The 23,889-nt window shown below is 36.2% G+C and overlaps 1 protein-coding gene across 3 annotated transcripts; it reads left to right on the top strand.

The window, feature by feature from the left end:
- Positions 1-3,568: 3,568 nt before the first annotated feature.
- On the top strand, positions 3,569-23,661 carry LOC134528321 (zinc finger protein 98-like). Of its 3 annotated transcripts, XM_063361853.1 has the most exons (8): positions 3,602-3,845; positions 12,206-12,284; positions 13,193-13,281; positions 16,727-16,853; positions 16,933-17,040; positions 17,568-17,650; positions 20,207-20,253; positions 22,202-22,959. In XM_063361853.1, exons 2-8 carry the CDS (start codon positions 12,243-12,245, stop codon positions 22,957-22,959), a joined length of 1,254 nt encoding a protein of 417 aa, XP_063217923.1. In that variant the 5' UTR covers positions 3,602-3,845; positions 12,206-12,242. The 3 variants fall into 3 exon arrangements, 2 of the variants coding, with proteins under 2 accessions (XP_063217924.1, XP_063217923.1); XM_063361854.1 differs by lacking the exon at positions 12,206-12,284 and having other exon boundaries at positions 3,569-3,845; positions 22,202-23,661; XR_010074383.1 differs by lacking the exon at positions 12,206-12,284 and having other exon boundaries at positions 3,581-3,845; positions 17,568-17,667; positions 22,202-22,639.
- Positions 23,662-23,889: the final 228 nt, after the last annotated feature.

Here is a 23,889-nt window from a genome sequence, read left to right as displayed (position 1 = left end):
ATTAAAATGGTTCGCTATTCTCTACCTTGGGCTGCGGTTCGCTCACTTGACTCAGGTGGGCTATGGCTAGAGGTGTTTTCCGTTAGCGGAGCCGAGTACTGGCGGGTGTCGGTCGGGCTTTGGGGTGGCCTTCGGCCGTATGATGTCACGGTGCTGGCAGGTCTCACACTCCCAGACGTAGACCCGGACATCCCGGTTCACCCCCGGCCAGTGGTAACCTGTTGAAGCTATTTTTTTTTTTTTGGTGGCTCTAGTTCTAGGAGGGCCCTGACCCTATCGGGATCAACCTTCATTCCATCCAGTGAGAAGTGGTGCTCTACATACCACATCTCAAATAATTAAATACTCTAAAACAGTTGTTAAGTTTTAAGCACCTAATTACCTGGTGCTACCTTTTAATTGAGCACCTGGAATGTGTTTTTAGCTTATAATAGAGAAAATTAAGTCGATATAAGTTTTTGACGCCGACTCACAAAGGAGGTGAAAGTTTCCCTCCCTTGAGAGATGGTCATGTTCGGCAGTCTCCAAACACTTCGCGCTGGGTCAAGACGTGTGTCCGTGAGCAGCCTTCAATTTTGTTCCACCGATCGTTCACTCTGCACTTGATTTAATAACCAAACCTTTTTAATTCATTGCTGCTCATGTAGACTCGACGTGTATTTCGCGGACCCAAGCTTATCTCTACCGTTTCCTTGGTGATTCCGCACCGCGTCGCGGACCACGCAATTTACGGCACTGGCCGACTCCAGCCAATTAGTTTTCACATCCCCGCGAGACTGCCGCGACAAATTCACAGTGTTACATTAGTGTCGTGTTTCGTTTTGTAATCAGCGTGTGTTAATGTAATAGTACAACGGCTCAGACGCCGCATAGTGTATTATCCTAGCTTTTGTAGCGGTTCTGCCACTGCGTAGTGTATGTGTAGGGAGTACAGCGTACCCATGCATACCACCGGAGAAGTCTGTGGATTAAAATCCAATGTAATGACGCCTTCTGCCTTCTGCCAAGGTGATGTTGAGGGTGTGGAGTTGCTTCTGGGCGCCAACTAGCAATAATAGCTACGTGCTAGTGCGTAGCCGAGACTCTTGACTCAGGGCGTGACGTCGCCACGTGGCCGGCAGGCAGTAAGGGTCGTTCCATCAGAGTTACCCCCGGCTGTTTTAGCCACCAGGGACGCTATACTACGGGCATTGTAACAAATACGCGGGGCTCGATTCAAAGTGGTTTATTGTCAGACACGCTATACATGCGCTGCGTCGTGCATGACCCGCTTACTGGGAGCCGCGCTCTACAGGACACGTTTCTGATGTGCTGAAAACTCACGCAATTCCGGTAGAGATGGCAAGGGCGGAGGTCGAGAGGCTCCGCGGGCGACTCGCGACTCGTCTCCTTGGAGGGCGGTGATTAACTGGCGATGGCTGTGCCGTCCGCACGACTCCCCAGCCTCGCTCCCGCGAAAACGTGTTGTGTGCAAAAGTAATCCCGGGCCATGCACGCCGCCTGATCGTGCTTAAGTCCAGAATTACAATTAATATTTAAGCACAGTCATTACTTAATTAATATTGTTTTTTAGAGTGCTGAATGTTAATTTCAAAGTCCAGGTAATCAGGTCACCTAACAGTACCCCGTTGGTCGACTTTCGCGCGGGCGACAGTCGATTAGGCAGGGCAGCTTACGTTCGAGGCGTTGCACCACCCTGCACCCAGGTGCGTTCACGTCGCACACGCTCGGGGCGAGGCGGCGATGCGCCATAGCGGTCTGTGCGGATTCAAGGAGCACTAATGTTTGGCGTCAGTAATATAAACTGTGTCTACGATTATTCCGTACCATTCTGTCCTCCACATGGTCGAACGGCCTCACAGCCAAGTAGGGAGTTTCAGGATAGATTCCCAGCTGCGTACCTGGCCGGGCACGTGGGGGCAGCGTAAACACGACCCATCACCAATGGCCTAGTGTCCCACTAGCCTGGCGCCCCCCGGACAACAGCAGCACTGCGACGCCCGTAGCGCCCGTCAGGTACTTCCCGAGCCTTCTACAGAGGCCGGGTGACGGCACCCTCCCTGAGAGCACTATTTACTAGGCATGGATCACCCTGCTAACTGGTGCCGGCGACAGGAGTGATACATCGTCAGTCAAAGCAAGTCGGATGGCGTCGAAACATTTCAGAATACTACAAAACAGTTCCTAGTGAGAAAGTTAAATTTTTAAATTTTTTTCGGATCCTTAAAATGTAATTACACATAGAAAATATACATTGCCTAATGTCAATTTCGATGCTTTAAAATATGCAAAAACTTTAAATTCGTAAAATTTTAAATTTCTATGTTATATGGTAACAGCACATGAAGAGACAAGGACAGCACTAATGGCAGTCGGCATGTGTTAGAAAGTAATAGAAGAGTCCATATACAGCCACATTGAAATCTAAGAGTGAGATGTTCTATAGTGTGCCACTTGACATGAGGCTGTTTTAAAAATCAGGGATTAAGTCTGCTGTTTAAAATGTTGGACACTTGTGACATTCAACTGATAATGGATTTTAAGACAAAATAAACTAGTCTCCTGTTTAAAATGTTGGACACTTGTGACATTCAACTGATAATGGATTTTAAGACAAATTAAACTATAGAATCTAAAGACTCAGTGTTGGCAAAATAATTTATTGTAGGAACTCTACGAAACAGCATCTGTCACCGACAGAGACCGAGTTGGTCTGAATTAGATGGTCCAGGGATACCACTTCCGTGCACACAGTGTGTAGTGACTTCACATAAAACAGCTGCCAGTCTGTTGTGATGTGGTCTTTAAATACATAAATAGTGATACACTATTTCAGCTATGCCTTGCTTTACAAATTATCACTAGACAAAGGGGAAAAAAAAACACCTGCACATAATCACTTAAGCTTCCGCCTCCAGTGCAGTTGTGCTCCAAGAGCCTTTGCATGTGTTGGTTAGGACTGGGTCATGGACTTTTATACTGTTAAATTATTGTATAATGTCTTGGTCTAGCTTTTACACGGAGTGAAAGCATTGTGGATATCTTGCAACTTGAGATGTGGTGATAAATGGTAAGGTGTTTGAAGCCAGTTCAGTTGAGCGGCCCTATGTTAGTGAGTACGATAGTAAGGGGGATGTGTGGCCCACGTGGCTGGGCAGAGATGTTTGTACGATTAGGGAAGACCTGGAAGTAGCTAGTCGGCTCCTTGTGTTGAGGCCCATTTCTCTGTAACGATCGACAGTAATCACTTAATCAGCTTAATTAGGAAAGTAATCGTCAAATGGAGTGATACTAGAATCCAGGTTGAAAGGACGATTTTATTGCAGTATGTCAATGCTAATTATTATTAAGTGAAGTTACTATTAATATCGATTACTAATTTAATATAAATGCGGACAAACAAAGTGATACCTGATTTAGCCTGTTATTACAAGACACAAAAATAAGGTTTTGTGTGTTGAATATGCTACACCTTTATATGATCCTTTTTTTTAAGTGCATGGGAGACATGACCTGTACCTTATTTTTAGTCAACGGTTTTTGGTGTTCTATCCTTTACCGTTCTGTTGTCCAATCTTGTATCTTTGGAATAAGCTTTTTTTTTATTATCGTGTTTATGTTTTGCCTGTAGTGGGTGTGTGGATTATTGTGTTATTTGTTTCATAATTTTGAGAACTAACTATATTTTATTAATGTGTTTCTATTGGGAATCAAGTAGAAAGTTTAAGGAATTTACCTAGTCCCGCAGTTTTAATGTTGCTTCTTCCAAAGACATGTCTACCAAACACTATATTACAACGTGTTCGTACTCTACCGTTTTAAGAATGTTTTGAAAATTTTCGGAGGTAGGTGCCTAATGTTTTGATGTTATGTAACATACCATACTAGTTATGTATAATTTTTGTAAGTCTATAAATCAAAATATGAGGTATTTAGTTTTCTGGAAAAAAAAAATTGAATATATAAAAAAAATATTTCTAGAAATACTTATATTATTTATATGATATCCTGTGAAAATAATTTTTAAACTTGCTAGTGTGGAGTGCTATAAAAGCCTCGAAACAATGAGCGGTAAATTATTGGGCAGTGCTGACTGTCTGATTGCCTAAGGCAATTGTCATTTCAGTCAATAGAAGAGGATGATGACTCTCTCTCTCTGCAATCTCCCTTTGACACATTTTAGTTGACTCTTGAACGAACTCTTATGTTCACTGTTGAATGTACCCTCTGCAAAATATGTGTAAAAACAATCATTTTACTATTCCAAGCCACTGCTGGCACTTACGTACATTTGCGATTGGTCTTCTCGGCAAGGACCCCCCTCTTTCTGCCTTATTCTCCCAATAACTGAAGCCTCTTTCTCAAGACTTTCCTTCCTCTCGCAGCTAGTATCTTCCATTCAGTCAATTCCATTCCTGCCGTATCCTCACCAGGAATACTTGCCTACCTCTTTCCGTTCATATCCACTCATCCCTCGTCCCTCCCCCAACCTATTTCCCAGCTTTTCCCAGCGTCTCTTCCGTAATCACCTTAAACAGTTTCGCCAGTCTTTCTGCTCTCTTCCTCCTTTTCAGTGTTTTCCACCCTAGCTCCTTCATTATCACTGATGGTCTAATAATACTAGTTAATAATCTAATACTAGCTGACATGTGTTTAAACGTGTATCAGGTTTCTAAAGTAGGTTAATGTCAAGAAGAGGGATGCATAAAAAAAATCGGTAGGTAAATATGTAGTTGAGCGGTATTTGCGAAACAAAATCTTAAAAATCCGAAAATACCTTTATTAGACGCTCTTCAACTTCCTCTTTTCATTAAAAGCGGCGGAGGTAAGAAATTCCAAGTACTTTAGGAGATATCGAATTTTTAAATTTCATCATATGTAGTTGAGCGGTATTTGCGAAAAAAAATGTTAAAAGTCCGAAAATACCTTTATTAGATGCTCTTCAACTTCCTCTTTTTATTAAAAGCGGCGGAGATAAGAAATTCCAAATACTTTAGGAGATATTGCCGTTCTTATTTTGCATACAAGACCTGTGTTTATCATTCGACCGTCGCCATTTTTTATTTTGCAGTGTGTTTGTGAATGCCTAATTAATGAAAATGGTTGATTAGGTCAGGTCAGTTACATTATAAATACTTTGAAACTAAGCGTACATTAGAAATAATATGAAATTATTTCAATGGTTCTTTAGTTTTAAAGTATTTATAATGTAACTGACCTGACCTAACAAACCGGGACAATGGATGAACAGTAACAACTCACGTAAAATTTTTTTGTTACTTATTACTTGTGCAACAATAAAAAATAAGACTTTAAAATTAGAAACGTTAAAAACTTGCCTAAGTTGGAGGCGGTAATTAAACACAGTTTTAAAACAATAAATGAACTAAATAATCACGTATTGGTTCATTTGAATTCTGGCCTATCACGATCAATCACGTGACATCATTATCCAATAAAAAAAATAGATACTCGTAAACAAGAAACAATGCGGAACGCCACATGAACGCACTGGTATAATTGTTATGAAATTTAAAAATTTGATATCTCCTAAAGTATTTGGAATTTCTTATCTCCGCCGCTATTAATGAAAAGAGGAAGTTGAAGAGCATCTATTAAAGGTATTTTCGGATTTTTAACATTTTTTTTCGCAAATACCCCTCAACTACATATGATGAAATTTAAAAATTCTATATCTCCTAAAGTATTTGGAATTTCTTACCTCCGCCGCTTTAAATGAAAAGAGGAAGTTAAAGAGCATAGAATAAAAGTATTTTCGGATTTTTAACATTTTTTTTTCGCAAATACCGCCCAACTACATATTTACCAATCAGTAATTGTTTCTTCTTGTGTATCCAGTTGTATTTTAACATAAAAAATTAAAATAAAGAGTAGGAATGGTATGTTTTATGATGCAAAGCTGTATAATTACTAAAATATATTTGATTTTGTAAATATGTATAAAACCTTAGAGGAACTTGTTTCCGGGAGCAATTGCTCTGTGTAACATATCCAGTTATATTTTAGTGTAAAAAATTTAGGCCTAAATAAACTTAAGCAGTTGAATGTGTTTGTGATTTTAAACTGTACAATATATTAACAAAATATTTTATTTTGAATTAATGCATTATAAAACTTTGATATAAACTAAATACACAAAAAGGAACGTTTTCCCCTAAGGAGTAATTGTTTCAGGTAATGTATCAAATTGTATTTTAACATAAAAAATCAAAATAAAGTAAGCAGTACCTACTTGTGGTACCGTCATTTGGGGTGAAGGTGACCAGATTTCATCTTCATAATGAATTTTTGCTAACAAATTTTAATATGTTTATTTATCTAACTATGTACATGTATAGATCTATACTTGTTTTCTGAAATGCTGTCATTGAAAGAAAAAAATACTAATATTTTAATGATGTTTTTAATTTTTTTATGTAATTTGTCATGTTCACCCCCAGTGGGGTGAATGTGACCATTAAGTTTATTTTCATTTTAATATTCACCTTGCTAGTGTTAGGGTTAAGTTTACTACATTATATGTAAGAGAAACACCAAAAAAATTATTTTGAGAAAAAAATATCTTATTTTGAATTTTTACTCTGTAATAAAAAATATATAAACAATTTAGAACAAAATAAAGTGTTATTTATTTAGACTGCCAATAATGAAAACTCAAGTGAACAGATTTATTTACCTACCTATCAATAGATAGGTGACTTTACTTAAACTACTTGTGCACAAAACTAGAAAATAATTAAATTGATATTTTACAAACATTATCATTTAGGCTATTCCAGAATATGACTGATGTTTATTTCCTAAAATAGAGGAACCTACAAGTTATGAAAACAGCCAATAACCAAAAAATATATATTTATTAGTATAATAAAACATTTAACTGATATGTGAAGTAAACCTTACAATAATAGAAAAAATAGACCAAATAACCACAGGTAAGCTACTGGAAATAACAATTGAAACTATATGTTAGTAAACATTGAACTGCATTTCCATTCTAGTTCATTCTGCTATCACTTTTTCTTGGAACTCATAATGGACTCGTTTGTTTAGTTTATAAGGAGGCAGAACTGTTTTCTGAATTAGACACTTCTCAACATAAATTACTAGACATTGGGGTGAACATGACTGTGTGGTCATCTTCACCCCAAAATGCTAAAGAAACTGCACAGTTTCAATAAAATTAGTTTACCTTAGAAATTTTAATTTATTTGGCAATTTTTATTATTTACTTACTCTTCAATCCTCTCAAATCAGCAAACATAGCAATTTTATTTGCAATTATTTTTTTATTATACCCGGCAGTAATAAACAGGGTGTCTACTAGATCTAGTAAATCGAATTCCCTGATTTTTCCAGGTTTTCCAGGTCTAAAACTGAACTTTTCCAGGTTTTCTGTAACACAATTACGACATTCCACGAAACTGAAAAAACTGCATAACAGTACATTGACGTGTTTCAAAGTATTTCAACTCACTTAAATTAGTAAAAAAAAAATACCTTCTTCCAGATGTGGAAAAAGTGACTCAATTGATGGCAAATAAAACATGCTGCTGCAAATATTTCACACACTTACTTTTGCAAAAACATAAGTAAAAGGAAGCTCCCATCAATTTCGCAGAGACTCAACTATTGCACTTGCTTCAGAACGAGCCAAATCCAACACTCGAGCCTTCTTCAACTGCAATGCCTTGATCTCCTCTTCAACTCTTCTTTTTCTGCCTTCTTGTCTGTAGCTTCCTTTTCTTTTTGTTTTGTTTGCAAGGCTTCCTTACGCCTACAACTAGCATTTCTTACATACTGTAAAATGGACTTGGTGATATCAACATGCTCTACACCTCCAGAACGTTGAACAAAGTCGTACATCTGTCTTTGTGCGATCAGTATTTCTTCCTGCAAGTTTTCAGTCAGCAAATTAGAATTTACTGAAAATCCTCTTTCCAATGATGCATTTCCATGGGAAAGTACCAACATCATCCTCACAAACTTTAGAAGGCCTGTTTTGGCAGCTACTGTATGTGCCTTAAGAATGAGCATCCACAAGTGATCAAGGCGCCAGTCTTCTCGAGAAAAAGACGAGAACAGTGCTTCAGAATCTTGCGAGGAACATACCAACTGATATGATCACTCAATGTTATCAGCTTCTTGTCCTTATAGCCACTTGTTTTGAAGACAACATTCTAAACTGTAATTCACACACTGTTTCCTCACACCCGAATTTAAAGCCACAGACGGACATAAGCAGTAAATTCCCTTGGTAAGTTTGTACTTCAGGGGACTCAGGGGACTTTTGTCTTGAAGTTTTTTTACCATAACCTTTAGACAAGGCCTAACATCATTTTTCAGTAACAAGACAGACTTTACTGGTACTTTCTCTTTCTTGATGGCATGGCGTACTGCATAACCCAACTTGATATTGTTAGCAGTCAATAGATTTTCCTGGTTATCTACATCCAATCGACATACATTGTGTTTCTCCCTTCAGTACCTCTGGTTTCAAAAACTTTCCTGCCAAAGCTAATAAAATGTCTACCAGTGAGTCATAAAGAAAAGGTGCCATGGGTGCTTCACTTTGGAACATTGTGAGAAACAATTCCAGCTCTGATGCCAAAGAGTAGAAGAATGTCAATTTTACTTTCTTCAAGAGCACTTTTCACTACACTGAAAGACACAGATGAAATAGAAACTTCACTAACAAATTTCTTTAGGTGGGGTAACGTTTTCATGGCACGCTCAGAAACTGCAGTATTCCATCTGATTGCACAAAATTTCTTAGAAAAAAGCTCTGATCCAGTTATTCTAATGTAATCTGCCCTCCTTGCAGGTAGGTACATGCATAAACAAATAGTAACTGTGCCTCAAAAAACTAACAACGTCCAATTGTATAGCAAAAATTCCAGTTTTGAAAGCATCATGGACCGTATGAAGCCCACAAACAAAAATGCCCAGTTTACGTTGAGGGCATCCATAGATACTTAAAAATTAAATGCACCTGTCGGTATAATCCGAACGTGGGAAGCACATGCTGCAGTAAGTACGTCAGCAGGATAACAGACCAGCTTGAACCAGTTTGTATCACGTGATTTAACGCCACTTCCGAATCCGATGGTAAATAAAAGAAAATGGACGTGGGAACTGTTCGTTATTTTCCATTCAAAAATAAAAAAATGGGGCGGGATTCACTTGATGCTACGTCAATGCAAGCAGATCAATAAACAAAAAACGTATTGCCAACTACAACCTACCAAACAAAAATTCCCTGATTATTACCTGATTACAATATTCGCTGATTTTTCCAGGTTTTTCAGGTTTTCCAGGGTCAGTAGACACCCTGAATAAAGTATTAGCAACATTATTAATCATAACAAATAGTTCTTGGTTTTTATTTGTTTCTAAATTTCTGTCTAAAATTGTAATTTCAGTCCCAAAATCACTTCTTTTAAGAGAAACTCTCCTAGATTTTAAAGCATAACCACATAATTTTTTATCTTCATTGCCTGGATTGTGTCAGGCCAACAAAACAAATTTCATAAAAATGGTCAACTTCACCCCACTGGTCAACTTCACCCCAACTGACGGTAATTTTTTCTTATCGTATACATTTTACGATTATAGATCTTTTATAACACAAGATTTTGTTATGTCCAGGATCTTTCGACATACGGTACTAAATTAAAACAGCAAGCATCATGTATCACAGGATCAATGTATACAGGATCATGCCATAAGGATCAAGGAATAAACTTGGATACATATATGGACCTTGGACATAACTCTCTTCTTGAAAATGACCAGGAATCCATAACCAAAATCAATTTCAAGCTGTTCAATTATGTATTTCACGTTAAAATAGTGACTTGTAGTTTGTTTTAAAAATCTTTATGTAGGTAGTTCATACTTTTTGAATGACCCAGACCTTGTTTTAACTTAAAAAGTTGTTTACGCTTCAAAAACCAAGATGGTTGCTCCAAAGTGCATAAGAGTGAGCAGAAGGGCATAGCAGTACCAATGTAATTAGTTCATTTTAATTGGGTTGGATAACCTATCTGTGCTGTGCATGGAATTGGTCCTTATGAATGATGCAAAACAATATAAAGTGTGCAGTAAAAAGGGAGAAGAATATGACTTATAAATAAATTAAGTTTTTGATAATGCCGCTGTGTTTAAATACTGAAAACAAGTATATTTTTCTAACCCTATAATTTCATATAAGTACCTTCACTGTTGCCTTTATATTCCAGCATATTCCTCTTACAATATATTCACAGCTCATATTGATTCAAATCTCTTAATAATATTTTTTTACTCTTCAAACCTGGAAAACAAAGGGATGTTTTCAATATATATGTACAAAACAGTAAATTATCAGTAATTTTTTATACATACTATGCAATATCTTAATGTCTTAAAACCTAATGTATTTTTAAAAAAAAATTTAATTTTACTAATAATCCATATACATTTTCACCAACAATTGGTATTGATTGTAAGGGATACAAACAATGTATTGTGTATTATTAATTTGAAGCAGAATCAAATATCTATAGGCTTAGTATTTAGTTTAATCACAGTCGGTAGTGTTTCATTTCATAGTTTGATCAAACAAAGTATCTTTATTCAGACTGGCTTTGTTGTATTTGTAGGTTGATCAAAATGATGACAGTGTAAACCATCTATTGTGCAGAAAAACATTTTACAGTCATCTTTCATGATAGGTATGTTTGTCGAAATGTGTTTTGATTGATATACACTCGCACCTTTCACTTTCACCTGGTGGCAAGGAGTCATCCTCTTTCCCCCCTCACCCTTATTCGTCACCTCAGATCCCTTACATATCTCACCCTCAGCATTCATTCCTCTAACTCAGTCTACTCCCTCCCTGTTCCACAGGGAAGGCATGCCTCCCTCTTTCCGTTCGCCTCCATTCCCTCTGGAGCGTCCGCCCGTGATCTGTCCGCCATCTCTGTGTAACCTAGTTCCAGCTGTCCCCATCTTCCGTCACCCTTTATCACCTTAAGCAGCTTGACTAACCTTTACACCCTTTTCCTCCTCTGTAATGCTTGCTACCCCAAAACCGTAATAATTTCCGATAGACTATGCATTTCCTCCTCTTGCCTTTCCCTTCTCCTCCACATACCTATCACCCACTTGGCCACTCTAAGCTGTACCTTCTCCAGTTCCCTTACCTCAGCCACTAGGTAGGGATCCCAGATCACAGCCGCATACTCCATCACTGGCCTGACCAACGTGTAGTATGCCTTCTCCCTGACTCTCCTTCCTGTAGGGTTCTGACAAGCAACCCCAGCACCCTCCTCCTCTTACTGAACCTGTTTTGCCCATCCCAGTATATTTTTCAGTGTAACTCCCACGTACTTATCTCCTGCTCCTTCCAGTTATACACTTCCTTTTTTTTCTCTTCCTTGCATTCAGCTACATCTCATTCTCCTCTGTCCATCGTTTCAACCTGATCATATCCCCTTGCAGATGTACCCCATCTCTCACCACCTCATACACTACGCAAACATCCGCAAATAACGTTCATCATTATCGTGAACAGCAGGGGCCCAACACACTCCCCTTGAGCACTTCTGACATCACTTCCCGCTTTTCAGACCTTTCCTCTCCCACTTTCACCTATCCTATCCCTCATAAAGTTTTCTACCCAACTTACCACCCTGTCATCCTTTACCAACAACTCTACCATCTCCATTAGCCTCTTGTGCGTTACCTTAACAAGTGCCATTTCAAAGTCGATGAAAATAGCATCTAACTGCTTCCCCCCTGTCCACTGCCCCCCCTCCCCCCCAGTCCACTGCTTCCACCAGATCTTCCAGAAGGCCCGTAATCTGTGTTTCACACGAGAACCTCTCCTGAATCCATGCTGTCTGTCATCCACCCACCCTAAAACATCCGTATACCTGCCCACCAGTAGTTTTTATTTTAGTATATCTGTTATTTTGTCAGATAGACCCATGAGATAAGGGTGAAAAAAAATGTTATATGGGATGGGGGAAACAGGGAAATTATCTGAAGTGAGATTGTTGGACGCCTGATGAAGTGTTCGCACAAGGAAATAAGTATTTGCAGTTTTGATGTTGGTGTAGTGTGTGTCTGGCTGGCGGGAGAGCCGAGCACTGCGGACATCCCCGGCGAGTTTGAGACTGTTCTGCTGTATTCTGTACAGGAGGTGCCGTGGGTCGCCTTCCGACTCTTGTCTTTCCATGGCAGATAAAACTGTCGCATCAGAAGATAGGGAGATACTAGTAAGTGCTGTCGTTGCACTTGCTTGTATTTTGTTTTGTACAGTCTTTATTAGTTGAGGTTGTTTGTTTGCCTGAGTATCACAGTACGAGTTGGTTTAGTTCAGTGCTAGTTGGTGCAGTCTGTCCAAAAACTCTTGAGGAGATAGATGTCTTCTCTGACTATTAGGAGAGTTTAGACATATAAGTGGGAAAATTATTCAAACAATCTAGTAGATCATGAGTGCTGACCTTTTTTCTCGTAGCATGTTGAAAATGCTTGATGGTGAAACTTACGACTTTACAGTTTTGTTACATGTGTGAGTTGCAGCATATTTTTGAAGCATCCTGACAAAGCATGCTTCAAATAAGTTTTTTTGCATGGTGTAGCTGCATGTAAAAACATTTTTTTCATTCTTCCTTAGTGGTACTAAAATTTAGTGTAGTTCTTATTTAAAATTGTTTTGTAAATTTATGTCATTACAAAGTGTGCTGATCGACAGCATTTAACTGATGTTATGTATGCATGAAATATTATTCAGTGCTTAGCATCGTTTGTTGTACCTATGTTTTGAATTCAGAGGTTGATTTGGTATCTGAAAAGAAAATATATATAGAAAATTTTTACTTGATTCTGTAGTCTCAATGAATAGAATAGAATTTGTAACATATAATTATACAATATAGGTACATTACATACTTCACTTTTACATACATAGTCATTATTACTATGTAATAAAATTGATTATATACAAATTGAAATTATAAGTTTATATAATAACTAAAAACTGTAATCTTAATACATTTACGTTTATTTAATTTTCTGTCCTCTCCAAAAAACCTTTGACATCATTATTATTGTTGTATATGGACTTGTATAATAATTACATATATTTATGTTAATGTTCTGATTGCTTCTAAATTAATTTCAGCAAACTGCCATAACAAACAATAAAAATGAAAGTAATGAGGTAAAAAATTGGACTCATGGAAACAAACATTCACAGAAGAAAGTTGAAAGGTATGTTAAAAATTATTTTCTCATCTGTTCACATATGTTATCAGCTTAATTTTATCAAAAAAAGTCAATGCCACAAGTAATTCAGAAAACTGCCAACAGTTTTCAACTACCATCACTCAGTAATTAAAAACAATTGAAATAAAACTTATACTTACTGTACATACTATGTTCTGGATAAGAATTCATATTTGAGAAAATATATATAAAATTTATAGAAAATGTATTGCTGAGTGACTAAAAAAAAAATTAATCTCTCACTGACCTTATAGGCATACAATCATTTCAAGGAGAGAGAAAAGAGCAACTATGCATGTATCCTTTGTTTTCTGTTTATTTTGTCTTTTTTTTATCTTTCTGGTTTTTTTGAGTCTTTTATATTACAATTCTGCAAAAAATGTATACTATTGCTTAGCTATTAACTAAACAATGCAGACTTAAAAATGCAATTAGACATGGCATCATTTAATTAGAATGTTAGATTTGTATTGTCGTTGGGTTTTTTTGACGTGACGTCTAATAAATCGATGAACGCCGGCTGCACGCACGAAAAAATTTCCTGTTACGCACATTGTCCCATTACGCTGTGTCCCGTTACGCTCATTGTACGCTTGCGCCGCATCTATCTCTCTTCCACTCGATTGGAACAACCATAGATTTGACTTTTTCGAGGCACATTAAACTTGAAACACTCCCATTCGTTTCCTACTTTTCCTATCATCGTCCTATCCTTAACACAATAACACAGATTGGAAGAAGTTAAATAGCAAACATGTATAAAAGTTATAGTTAAAATAACCTCTTCGTTAAAGTAATAAACATATTTGAATTAATGAGTGCAAATAAAAGTAAATTTATCAATTAAATTGTAGATTTCATTTCACTCTTTCTTTGTATCCATACAAAATAGTGATAATTCAATAAAAATGATTCAATTTTATTCATAAAAAATATGCAATCATTTCTTCAAAGTTTTGTTATGACGCTGTCACGTTAAACTATCGTCCGTAAACCGACTTTACAGACAACCAATTTTTTTTTCATAACAGCATAAATAGAGATCTTGGGTGCCACCACATGGATGGGCATGTGGACTCGGCTGTCGACTCTGTCCCTGGGCCATGATGTGGCCCGTGGGGAGCTAGGCTCGATTTCCCCCTGTGCCGATTCACTGGAACTTACCGGTCCGCTCTCAGCAGTGGGCACGCTATGAAATCGGCGAAGACAACTGCCAGTGGGGTCTTGAGGCGCCCCACACACCTTCAGTCTCTGTAATGAGAAGCTCGTGGTTGAGAGATGAATACGAACTAGTCCGGGCGACTATTCGATTTTATTGACGCTGTCACGTACATTGACAAGACTCCGAGTAATCACACAATGAGGAGTTGTTACGTATAAAAAAGTTAATATTGCCAACGGCAAGTAGTCCAGCTTAAATGCTAACCAGGACACCTTGTGGCCTGTCCCCGAAAGTCAAAGATCGTCATGCTATTTAAAATGCTCCAGGGAGCTTTAAACAATTAGGTAAAACCCCACCGGGGTAGGCCCCGAAGATGAATAGAAAAAGTTTAAAGATACAAAGACGGTGAATGTTAACAGATCAGTGACGAGCAACAGTAGTTGAAGTCGATGAGGTGCGGAGATGCTTCCTACCCCAGACGGCGAATGGAAGAGACCGTCTATTGGCCAGGGTGTCATAGCCGCAGGAAGTGGTGAATTTACTGTTTTTCGATTAATGTAGCAAAGGAAAAATACATAACATGTTAAAACCCTTCGAGAATTAAACGTTAATTTAGGAGTAATTACTACGTATTAGAGTTATTTATTTATTTATTAAGTTCATTATTTTTAAAGGGGAAGTCTTCACCGCTCAACTGATGGTGTGTGCCGAAAGGGGTCGCGCATGGCGCTGCTACGTCCTCATAATTAGCTGAAAACAATTACCCTGGGAAGAAAATAGAAATAGTAAAAGAAAACCATACTTATTAATTTGACTAAATTATAAATGGTATGAGGCCGTAACACAGGCTCTAACACTGCCGGGTGGCCAAACACGCACACACACATATGCACTCGGCAGGAGGTTTGAAACAGAGGGTGTCGGTAGAAGGAGAGGGGGTAGGCAGCGGCCTGAGGCACATCAGGCTTAGGGAGGGCTTAGCTCTGGTCGACGTCAGTAGTAAAAAGGTTAAAGATATTTAAGGCTGAATATGGAATATGTCTTCCATGATATTTGATGATCCTGTTTGGGTTTGCAGTCTGAATATCGGGCAATCCTGATCCAGATGTATACATCGAGAGTTAATATCTAGGGGAAAAGAATTAATTAACTATAACCATGTAAATATTCATTGTATTGGTATAACTTACTTGTCTGATTCAGGACCTTAAAAATGCAGAACTAACTGTGTTATTACTTAGGAAAGGAGGAAAACATTTTTACAACTATACTCAGGTTTTTCACCTAATTTTTGTTCCCTTCTATTGATGTTCTGTTGCAAAACATGTTTGCATTTTACTTAATGTGGCTCTAGAATGCTATTTGTATGTATATATTTATGTGATATCATACATGTAATGCTTTAAAAAAAAGTTATAACATCAAACTGTGATAAAAGTTTTACTTTGTTCTAGCTGTTTATAAATTTGGTCCAGCTGTATTGACTATAATACAGTGAAACCTCATTAATACAAACCCTGTTAATACAAAACTCTCATTAATAGAAAGTGTTTTCACAGTCCCTAGAAATTACAAAGGAGGTACAGTGCAACATAATTTTTTTAATACAGAAGTATGGCTATTATGTAATACAAAGTTGTTTTTGTTCCAAAGGTAAACAGTTGCATGCAGTAAAAGATGGTTAGTACAAATATCCGAGAATAATGTAAAGAAACAATCTGAAGTTTCAACTAAAATAATACATGCCATTACTTTGGTTCTGTGTAGGTTGAGGAAAATTATGGTAATATTTTTTTTGTAGTAATTTCTAAACCTTTGATTTATTCTTTCTTAAATCCTTTAAATGTAGTACAGTACAAAATAATTAATTATTTAAACTACTGGTGTAGCCATCCTGAAATTGAATTTTACGATACATAAAAAAAGTACATATGGCAAGTATATAAAATTTATTTTAGGTATGGTATGCACATACTAAAATTAAAGTAGAAAAATATTATTAATTTGATTTGAATTTGATTTAAAATTATATATAAAAGGTTTGATTAAATTTTCTAATAGTATGGTTAATTCAAACCACATTACTGCAAATTGACAAAATTATGGTCCCTTCAGGTTTGTATTATTGAGGTTTGGCTTTGGGATGGTCACTGTTAAAGTGGTTGAACAATGATGATATCAGTGATTTAAGTTTATCCATGTAGTTATTATAATGTATGGAAACCAAACATTCAGGCTTGTTATGTGACTCAAGTTTTTTGGGCTCAGTTCCAATGAGTTTTCTGCGGGCAAAGAAGAATGTACGAGTGGGTTTTCCCTTCTGCGCATGGCCCTTCTCGGACTGCCCCGACCTCAGCTGTACGGAACTTCCATCCGACCAAAGCCAGTCCCTTTGGTGAGTTGTTTACCTTGCTCTGTAACATCTTCTTGCAAGTTCCAGCACGTTACTTTGAGCTGTTGTTTGTCTGTTGTAGACGAATACTTCCAGTGCTAACAAGGCCTGCGAAACAAACTCTGGAAAACCGTCTCGTGCTGAAGATTTGAAGCCCATTCTCTTTGTTTCCGTAAAAGAAGAAGCTCAGGTTTGCGGAAAAGCCTATAACTATCTAATTTAGTTTTTTTAGTCAGTTTTTACGAGCTGGCAAGACATTTCTCTAAAATAAAATACTTATTTATCTCATGTTTGATAAATTCTGACAGGTTCTGCAAATAATGGCTTTTACTTATCTTCTGTGTCATTCCTCGTACAAAGCAAAGTCGAGAAGTTGTAGATTTTGTTGCTCTATCATCATTTTCACTGCACATTGATTTCCAACAATCTCTCCTATGTCTAGGTACTGTGGTAAAATTCTTCTTGCTAGAAAATGTTTTCACCAAGTCACTGCACAGGCTGCCTTACGTAACATATAAATTGTAATTTCTCAGAAACCGTTAATAATTTTGAAACACTGTTTTTAGGGTAAGTAGAGGAACGTATTTAAGTTTTCAAATTCACAATATTTGGAATTTTATAAAATACTTTTACGAAATAACTGCGATCCTTATAAGTTCACTGTGTAACTGCAGCATTGCTGCATGTCGTTACACACTGTATGCTTGTCCCATGCAGGAACATGAAGACTGCAATACGACGGCGGGCTGGGAGGACGAGGAAGCAGACAGCTTCAGCGATACAATATATCCAGCCTTGCTGTGAGTTCACCCAATGGGTACATATTGTTTATTCAGTGCTGTGTTAAATTTGAAGGAGTGTATTTTTATAATGCATGCAGAAATGTAATTATTTTTTTTGCCTTGAAATAATGAAATAAAGAGAATACATACATTGGTAAGACCTTGACTTACAAAAAAAGTTTTTTTTTTTGTTAAAGTTATCAGAGGACAATATTTTTAAACATTTGGACCCTTTCAGGTCAAGATTTTATATTTACAGTAATTTAAGATAAACTTGTAGACTTTTTCAATTGTTTAACTTTCACGAAATGAAAAATATATATAGCACATACTTTTTGCATAATTAGCTGCTAAAGTTACATTTTTAACGTTTTTGGGTTGTACAAATAAGGAGAATTTAATTTATTGCAGAACTGAAACTTTTTAGGTCTAAATGCAATGCCATTGGCTACTTCAAGAAATGGTTTTAATTTCTTTCAAAAAATATGAATTAATTTTACCTGGCATTTCAAAATTCTCTAATTTGTTATGATTTTGACAGCTAAGAAACATGAAATGAGTTTTTATGATAGAAATGCAAACCATATCATGTGACAACAGAATCAGGTATATTTCTCATTGAAAACAGTCTCGGCTATGCTATTAAATAAACAAAATAAATTTACGTCATTATAGAAAGCACAGGCGATCAGGCCAATATCTCGTGAGAAACAGCCTCGGCTATGCTAATAACAAATAAAGCATAACATGACGACGGCCATGAAGGTTAATTACTCGGAAACCAGTAGGAATTTTGAAAAGCTTTTTTCAGGGTAAATAGAGGAATGCCTCCTGTAGTGTTAAAAAAAAATATCAGAAATTTATAATTTTTTTTACAGAAAATTTACCATAAAGTAATTTACAAAGTGAGAAGGGCAGAAGCCTCTCCAGTGAATTTGCACGACACCATCATTTTTGTGTTTGTTTTAGTCATTGAGCCATGGCCGTAGTTTATAATAACATGGGAACACAGTAAAACAATGCTCTTCTGTGAGCAATATGTTAATTTATGTGGAAAAATGAGGTCCGGAGACATGGTGTCACGGTCAATTTAAGCTTTACTTTCTGTGTAGCATGTCTTGCCAATTTTATGTACTTGCATCTCTGATGTTGTTGATGTTGAAAGCTTGCGTGGATTCAGGTAAGGTTAACTCTACCACAGATTGGGAAGATGTTCTACCATTGTTGATATTATATCACATCCTTGCGGGCTTGTAAACATTTACAAAATGAAAAAAAAAAACCTCTTATCTACAGTTATCCTTATTTTTAAATATTACGAAGTAGGTAGTTCTAGCTCTTTTACTGAATTTTACCAATTGTAATAATCAAGTTGCATATGGCTGCATTTTTCACGTAAATTTGTAACTGTATGTTACATTGAAAGCAGTGTTCAAATCTGTGCCAACTTAATGATTTAGATACGGACTGCAAATTAGTGCTTCCCTCTCAGGGCTGCATAAAACTCCTTAATAAAGACCCTAATTCTTAAAAAGGGCTGTAAGTTGGTCTTGGTATTGGTTGATTTAGAGACTAAAATGGTGATCCCGATCATGTCGGGTAGTCTTTCGAGGATGGAGGCCACAACAATTGTTAACTTACTCATTATTGAAAGCCTTTATTTGTAAAATAAAATATCGGGAGCACTCTTACCCATAAATAATGGCAAGTGAACATTTTTTTCTTGAAGCAGTAATTTATAATAATAAATTATCCTCCCATTATCTTAAAGCAAACATGTTACACAGGTAGAAGTACAGCGTACATAGCAGCCAAATTCACCAGTGAGGAAACTAGTTTTTTTACTTTCTTATGTATTGTAGAATAAACTTTAATTCAGGTTAATGTTTTAATGAACTGCATGTTGTAAAATAGGCAGATCAAAATCAGTTTGTCTCCGTTCAGAGATACTGCAATTGAAATAGCATAATTTATTTGTAAGCAATACAAAGTTTCTGATGTGTGAAGTCCTGCAACATTCATATTAACTGCAGAAAAATAATGTGTGCCTGAGAAACATATTAAGACTGACGTATCTCGAGATGCTTGAAAACTGTACAAATGCTATTTTCCATAATTTCTACGTATTGTGCAAGGGTTCGCAGGCGGGCATGAGCTGACCGCTACCAGTTCAGTCAGAAACAAGTCAGGTTTTACGTATTTGTGACTAATATAAACGATGAAGTAGGTAGTAGCATGTGCTTTGGCATGTGCAGAAATGTGAAAGCATGAATGTGGTGTGGAAATCTAGCATTACTATTTCACATTTTCTCTTATTACTTTACGATGTAAGAATGTTGTGGTGGATTATAATTGCAGATGACTATTGAGAACATCATGACATTTTACTTGACATATTATATACATTATAAATGTTTTAATCAAAGTAGCAGTATGTTTGTTTCCCTCCCAGTTTCCTTTTTGTTTTCAGTTTCCCAGTGAACATAACTCTTGGTAAATTATATTCATTGTGTTTCAGTCTGTAAGTCTAGTTACATTCATGACTCTTTTTAGTGTTTTGGTTTCTTGCTGCAGGTGTTCTCCAGACTTAGAGTCTCCTAGTTCACCCGACTTGAACTCTGGTACGTACTTCATTAGTAGTTCAGAATTGATGTTTAGAAACTTTTTATTATATTCTTGTACCTAGGTCAATTTTTTTTTCCTGCTTTTCACTTGAAATTATACTAAAAATTTTAAGCCATGATTTTTTTTTAAACTGTGAGTATTCAACAGACAAATGAGTAAACAAAGATGGAACTTAATTATATTCAAGGTAGGGAAATATAAATGTGATATGTTTATTCTGTGCAAAACTAATTGAGATAAAAATTCTAATTTTTTTTTCCTGGCATGTTTTCCAACCATTATCTAAGATGGCATTGCGTTACTACAAGTAGTTTACCAGTAACTGACCATTTTTAAGAGTGGTTAGGTCAGGTACATTACACAAGCATAAAATTGTGAGAATGATGGTTAGCTGCATTAAAAATACGTCATAATAGTGTGGATTGTTGTTTAGTTAGGTTACCTACATTGGATACATTTTGAATTTATGTTATCGGTTGGTTAGCTTCCTTACACATTATAAAATAGTAAGGATGTTTGGTTAGTTTTAAGTTATCTTCATTTTACATTGGTAATTCCTGACCAATTGTTCAAACAATATTTCAAGATTTTTAATGTAGCTAACCTTACTCAACATACCATTCTCACAATATCACAGTATTTGTAATATATAATCTAACCTCACCACTTGTATCACAACACCATCTTATTGAAAGATTTAAAAACATGTCAGGAGATAGAAACAAGCCTATTTGAAGGTTGTAATTAATTTTTTTCTTCTTCAAAAAAGTGGCTCTTTAGAATTACCTAACCCAAACCATCGAATAAGCCTAGCACCCTAGATATTTAGAACAAAACCAAAAATATTTGTTCAGAATAAGTCTCGCACCAAACTTAAAAACTGACCTCAGAAGCATATTTCAACTTTCTGATACCCATAACATGCTATGTTATGTTAGATCAACGAATCAAGTTGTATTGCGTACGTGTACAGTATGACGTCGCAACATTCGTCATTTGTAGAAAACATACTTATACATTACATACCAAACTGCGTAAGGTGCATTTGTTCACTTTTCTGTATTTTGAACCAGACTTGTGTTTAAGTCATTCTAATTTTAATTTGAGTTAATAGGTAAAATGTAGAACTACAAGCGAACTGTTGACGGAATCTACTAAATTTGCAATTGATTTACTATTTTGAAAATTTTAACCGTGAGCTTATGTAATATCACAATAACATTGCAATCTATTATGAGTCGATTATAATGAAAAAGCAACAAATAGGTGTCAAAAATTATTTATTGACAATAAAATTTGAAGATTCTAACGATAAATCCCATACTACGAAAAATGTGAGTAATGAAATGCATTCGTGTGACGTTTCGTTACTCGGTACTAGATGGCACAACCGTTACTCATTACCAAATACATACGGTTTGTTACAGCTCTACATTTTTCATTCTACATTTTGGTATGTAGCATTCATACCATTATGTCCAAAGTGCAATTTTCGTGTTCAAAGGCATACACTTTCAAATTTTTTTAAAAAAAATGAAATAACTAAACTGTTATCTTAATATTTTTGACTTAGATAGAAGTTGAAGAATATTGTGGTATAATTTCTTAGACTAGTAGCACAGGAACCTAAAAAATAATAAATTTGAAACATTTGAAAAACTTGTTCTGTAATATAGACATTTCGTGACATGGGCACAGAAATTGAAATTTTGCATGATTTTTGATTGATTTCAATTAACCATAGTCAAGTTCGTGAAGCCCAACATCTAATGCACACTTTATTTTTATTGGGTTTGAGTAGGTGTAACTTAATGAAACTAAAATAATCTGTCAACCATGTTAGTGTTTAATGGTTCTGATTTCAGCATTGCTTTCCTATAGCAAAGTAGAAAGTACTGCTGATTCTATTACATAGTAATGTTTGTGAATTTCTTTTCAATACAGGTGACAATGAACAGATTTGGTCATGTACGGAGGAAGTTGGCCCAGGTAGCTTTGAAACAGAAGAGGATGTGGAGAAATATCAGCTAAAGTTTGCTGATAGAAGCAGTTCCCAATTTGTTCACTGTCGTAGTCAGAAAACTGGAGGCAGTGTAAACCTTTGTAGAGCTTACAAGATCAAGGGTGCAAAACACGGCTTCAATTGTGGTTCAGAATCATGTGACTGTAGTGGGGTATTATTAGCGCATAGTGTGCAACACAAACTCTCCACTACCAAACAGTTTACGTGCACAAAGTGCGGGAAATCTTACAAGCAACAAAAAAACCTGAAGAAGCATTGTGAAAGATTTTGTAGGAAGAAGTTTCACTCCAGAGTAGGCAAACGGAAGCGTTTCAATCTGCTGAGATGTGACGTGTGTGATCGTAAGTTTACGACCAACCAGCATTTGAAAAACCATGTCCTCACCCACGGTGGAAAACGGCCTTACACGTGCGACATATGCGAATGCAGCTTCATTTACAAGAGCCATGTCACCCGCCACCGGCTCACCCACACGAATGAAAGACATTACGTGTGCGACTATTGTAGCTATAGCTTCATTCAGAAGAGTAACTTCCACCTGCACATGCGTACGTTGGCATGTTTGCCCACTCCTACAGCCAAACGTGTGTGCGATTTCTGTTACCAAGCTTTTTCTAAAAAGATGTATTTGGATAGTCACTTAAAGAAACATGCCTCAATTTTCATTTCCACAGAGTAGTAGCAGTTTAATGAATCTAAATTTCAAATTATTTATGTATTGTGATCAGGATTTAGTCTGTGTGTGTGTGCTTGTTGTTGTGTGACTGTATTTATTGTCTGAAATTATTAGTGTGTACTAGTCTAAGTTTTTGTAATCTGAAACTCTAGCAATAGTGACTTTTTACACCCACTATTGGTAAGTGGAAGGAGGATATAATTTTTTATAAACTCAACATTAGTGCTGTAATATAATGAAACAAAGTAGACGTTGTTGCTGTTTTCAAAATTTTCGGCTGTTTGTCTTTTTATTTATTTTTTGTTTTATTTGCCCTGGCTGTACCATGAATGTTATTGTGCAAAATAACAGAATGCCGAGAAAAACAATTGTTTAATAGTAAAATGAAGTCAGATTTTAACTCATATGCTATCATGATCTAATACAACCAAAGAACAATTTCATAAAATGTTTTATGTCATATTAGAATTTTCTAACTTATTTAAGAATAATTGAAGTTGGTATTCTGTTTTTCATAAAGTTTTCTTATATTACATACAATAAAAACATCTTTAGAAAAATTATATATAAATGAATAACTTTTTTCTGGTCTTTATAGTTTGTTGTAAACAGAAGCTGAAAAATAATATAGGATAACAAGTGAACTTAGTTCTCACTCAGTGTATACAATTATGGATTGATACAAACATAAAAAAAAGAAAAAAAGATTGATTCACCTTTGACCAGTGAAGGCCAAACACACAAATAAATATTGCATTTATAACAATATTTTTTTAAATGTTTTATTATAATGTCAACTTATCTATATAAAAGCAAACTAAGGTGGCTAATGTATTAAGTGTGTGTGATATTTTATTGGAAGATTCTTCAAGTGGGCCATCACTACCCTAAACCATTGAACCTGTATCTTTAGACTAAAGTGCACGTTGGTAA

Source organism: Bacillus rossius, chromosome 1 (assembly GCF_032445375.1).
Source record: "Bacillus rossius redtenbacheri isolate Brsri chromosome 1, Brsri_v3, whole genome shotgun sequence".
NCBI classification, from domain to species: domain Eukaryota; kingdom Metazoa; phylum Arthropoda; class Insecta; order Phasmatodea; family Bacillidae; genus Bacillus; species Bacillus rossius.
This window is presented reverse-complemented; position numbering and strand designations above follow the sequence as displayed.

Excerpts from the sequence above, each read along its gene's own strand:
- LOC134528321 (XM_063361853.1), top strand. The coding sequence starts at position 12,243 with ATGGCAGATAAAACTGTCGCATCAGAAGATAGGGAGATACTA. Across the intron at positions 13,282-16,726 it reads TCACAGAAGAAAGTTGAAAG|TTCCAATGAGTTTTCTGCGG; the intron begins GTATGTTAAAAA and ends TTTTGGGCTCAG. Across the intron at positions 20,254-22,201 it reads TTCACCCGACTTGAACTCTG|GTGACAATGAACAGATTTGG; the intron begins GTACGTACTTCA and ends TTTTCAATACAG.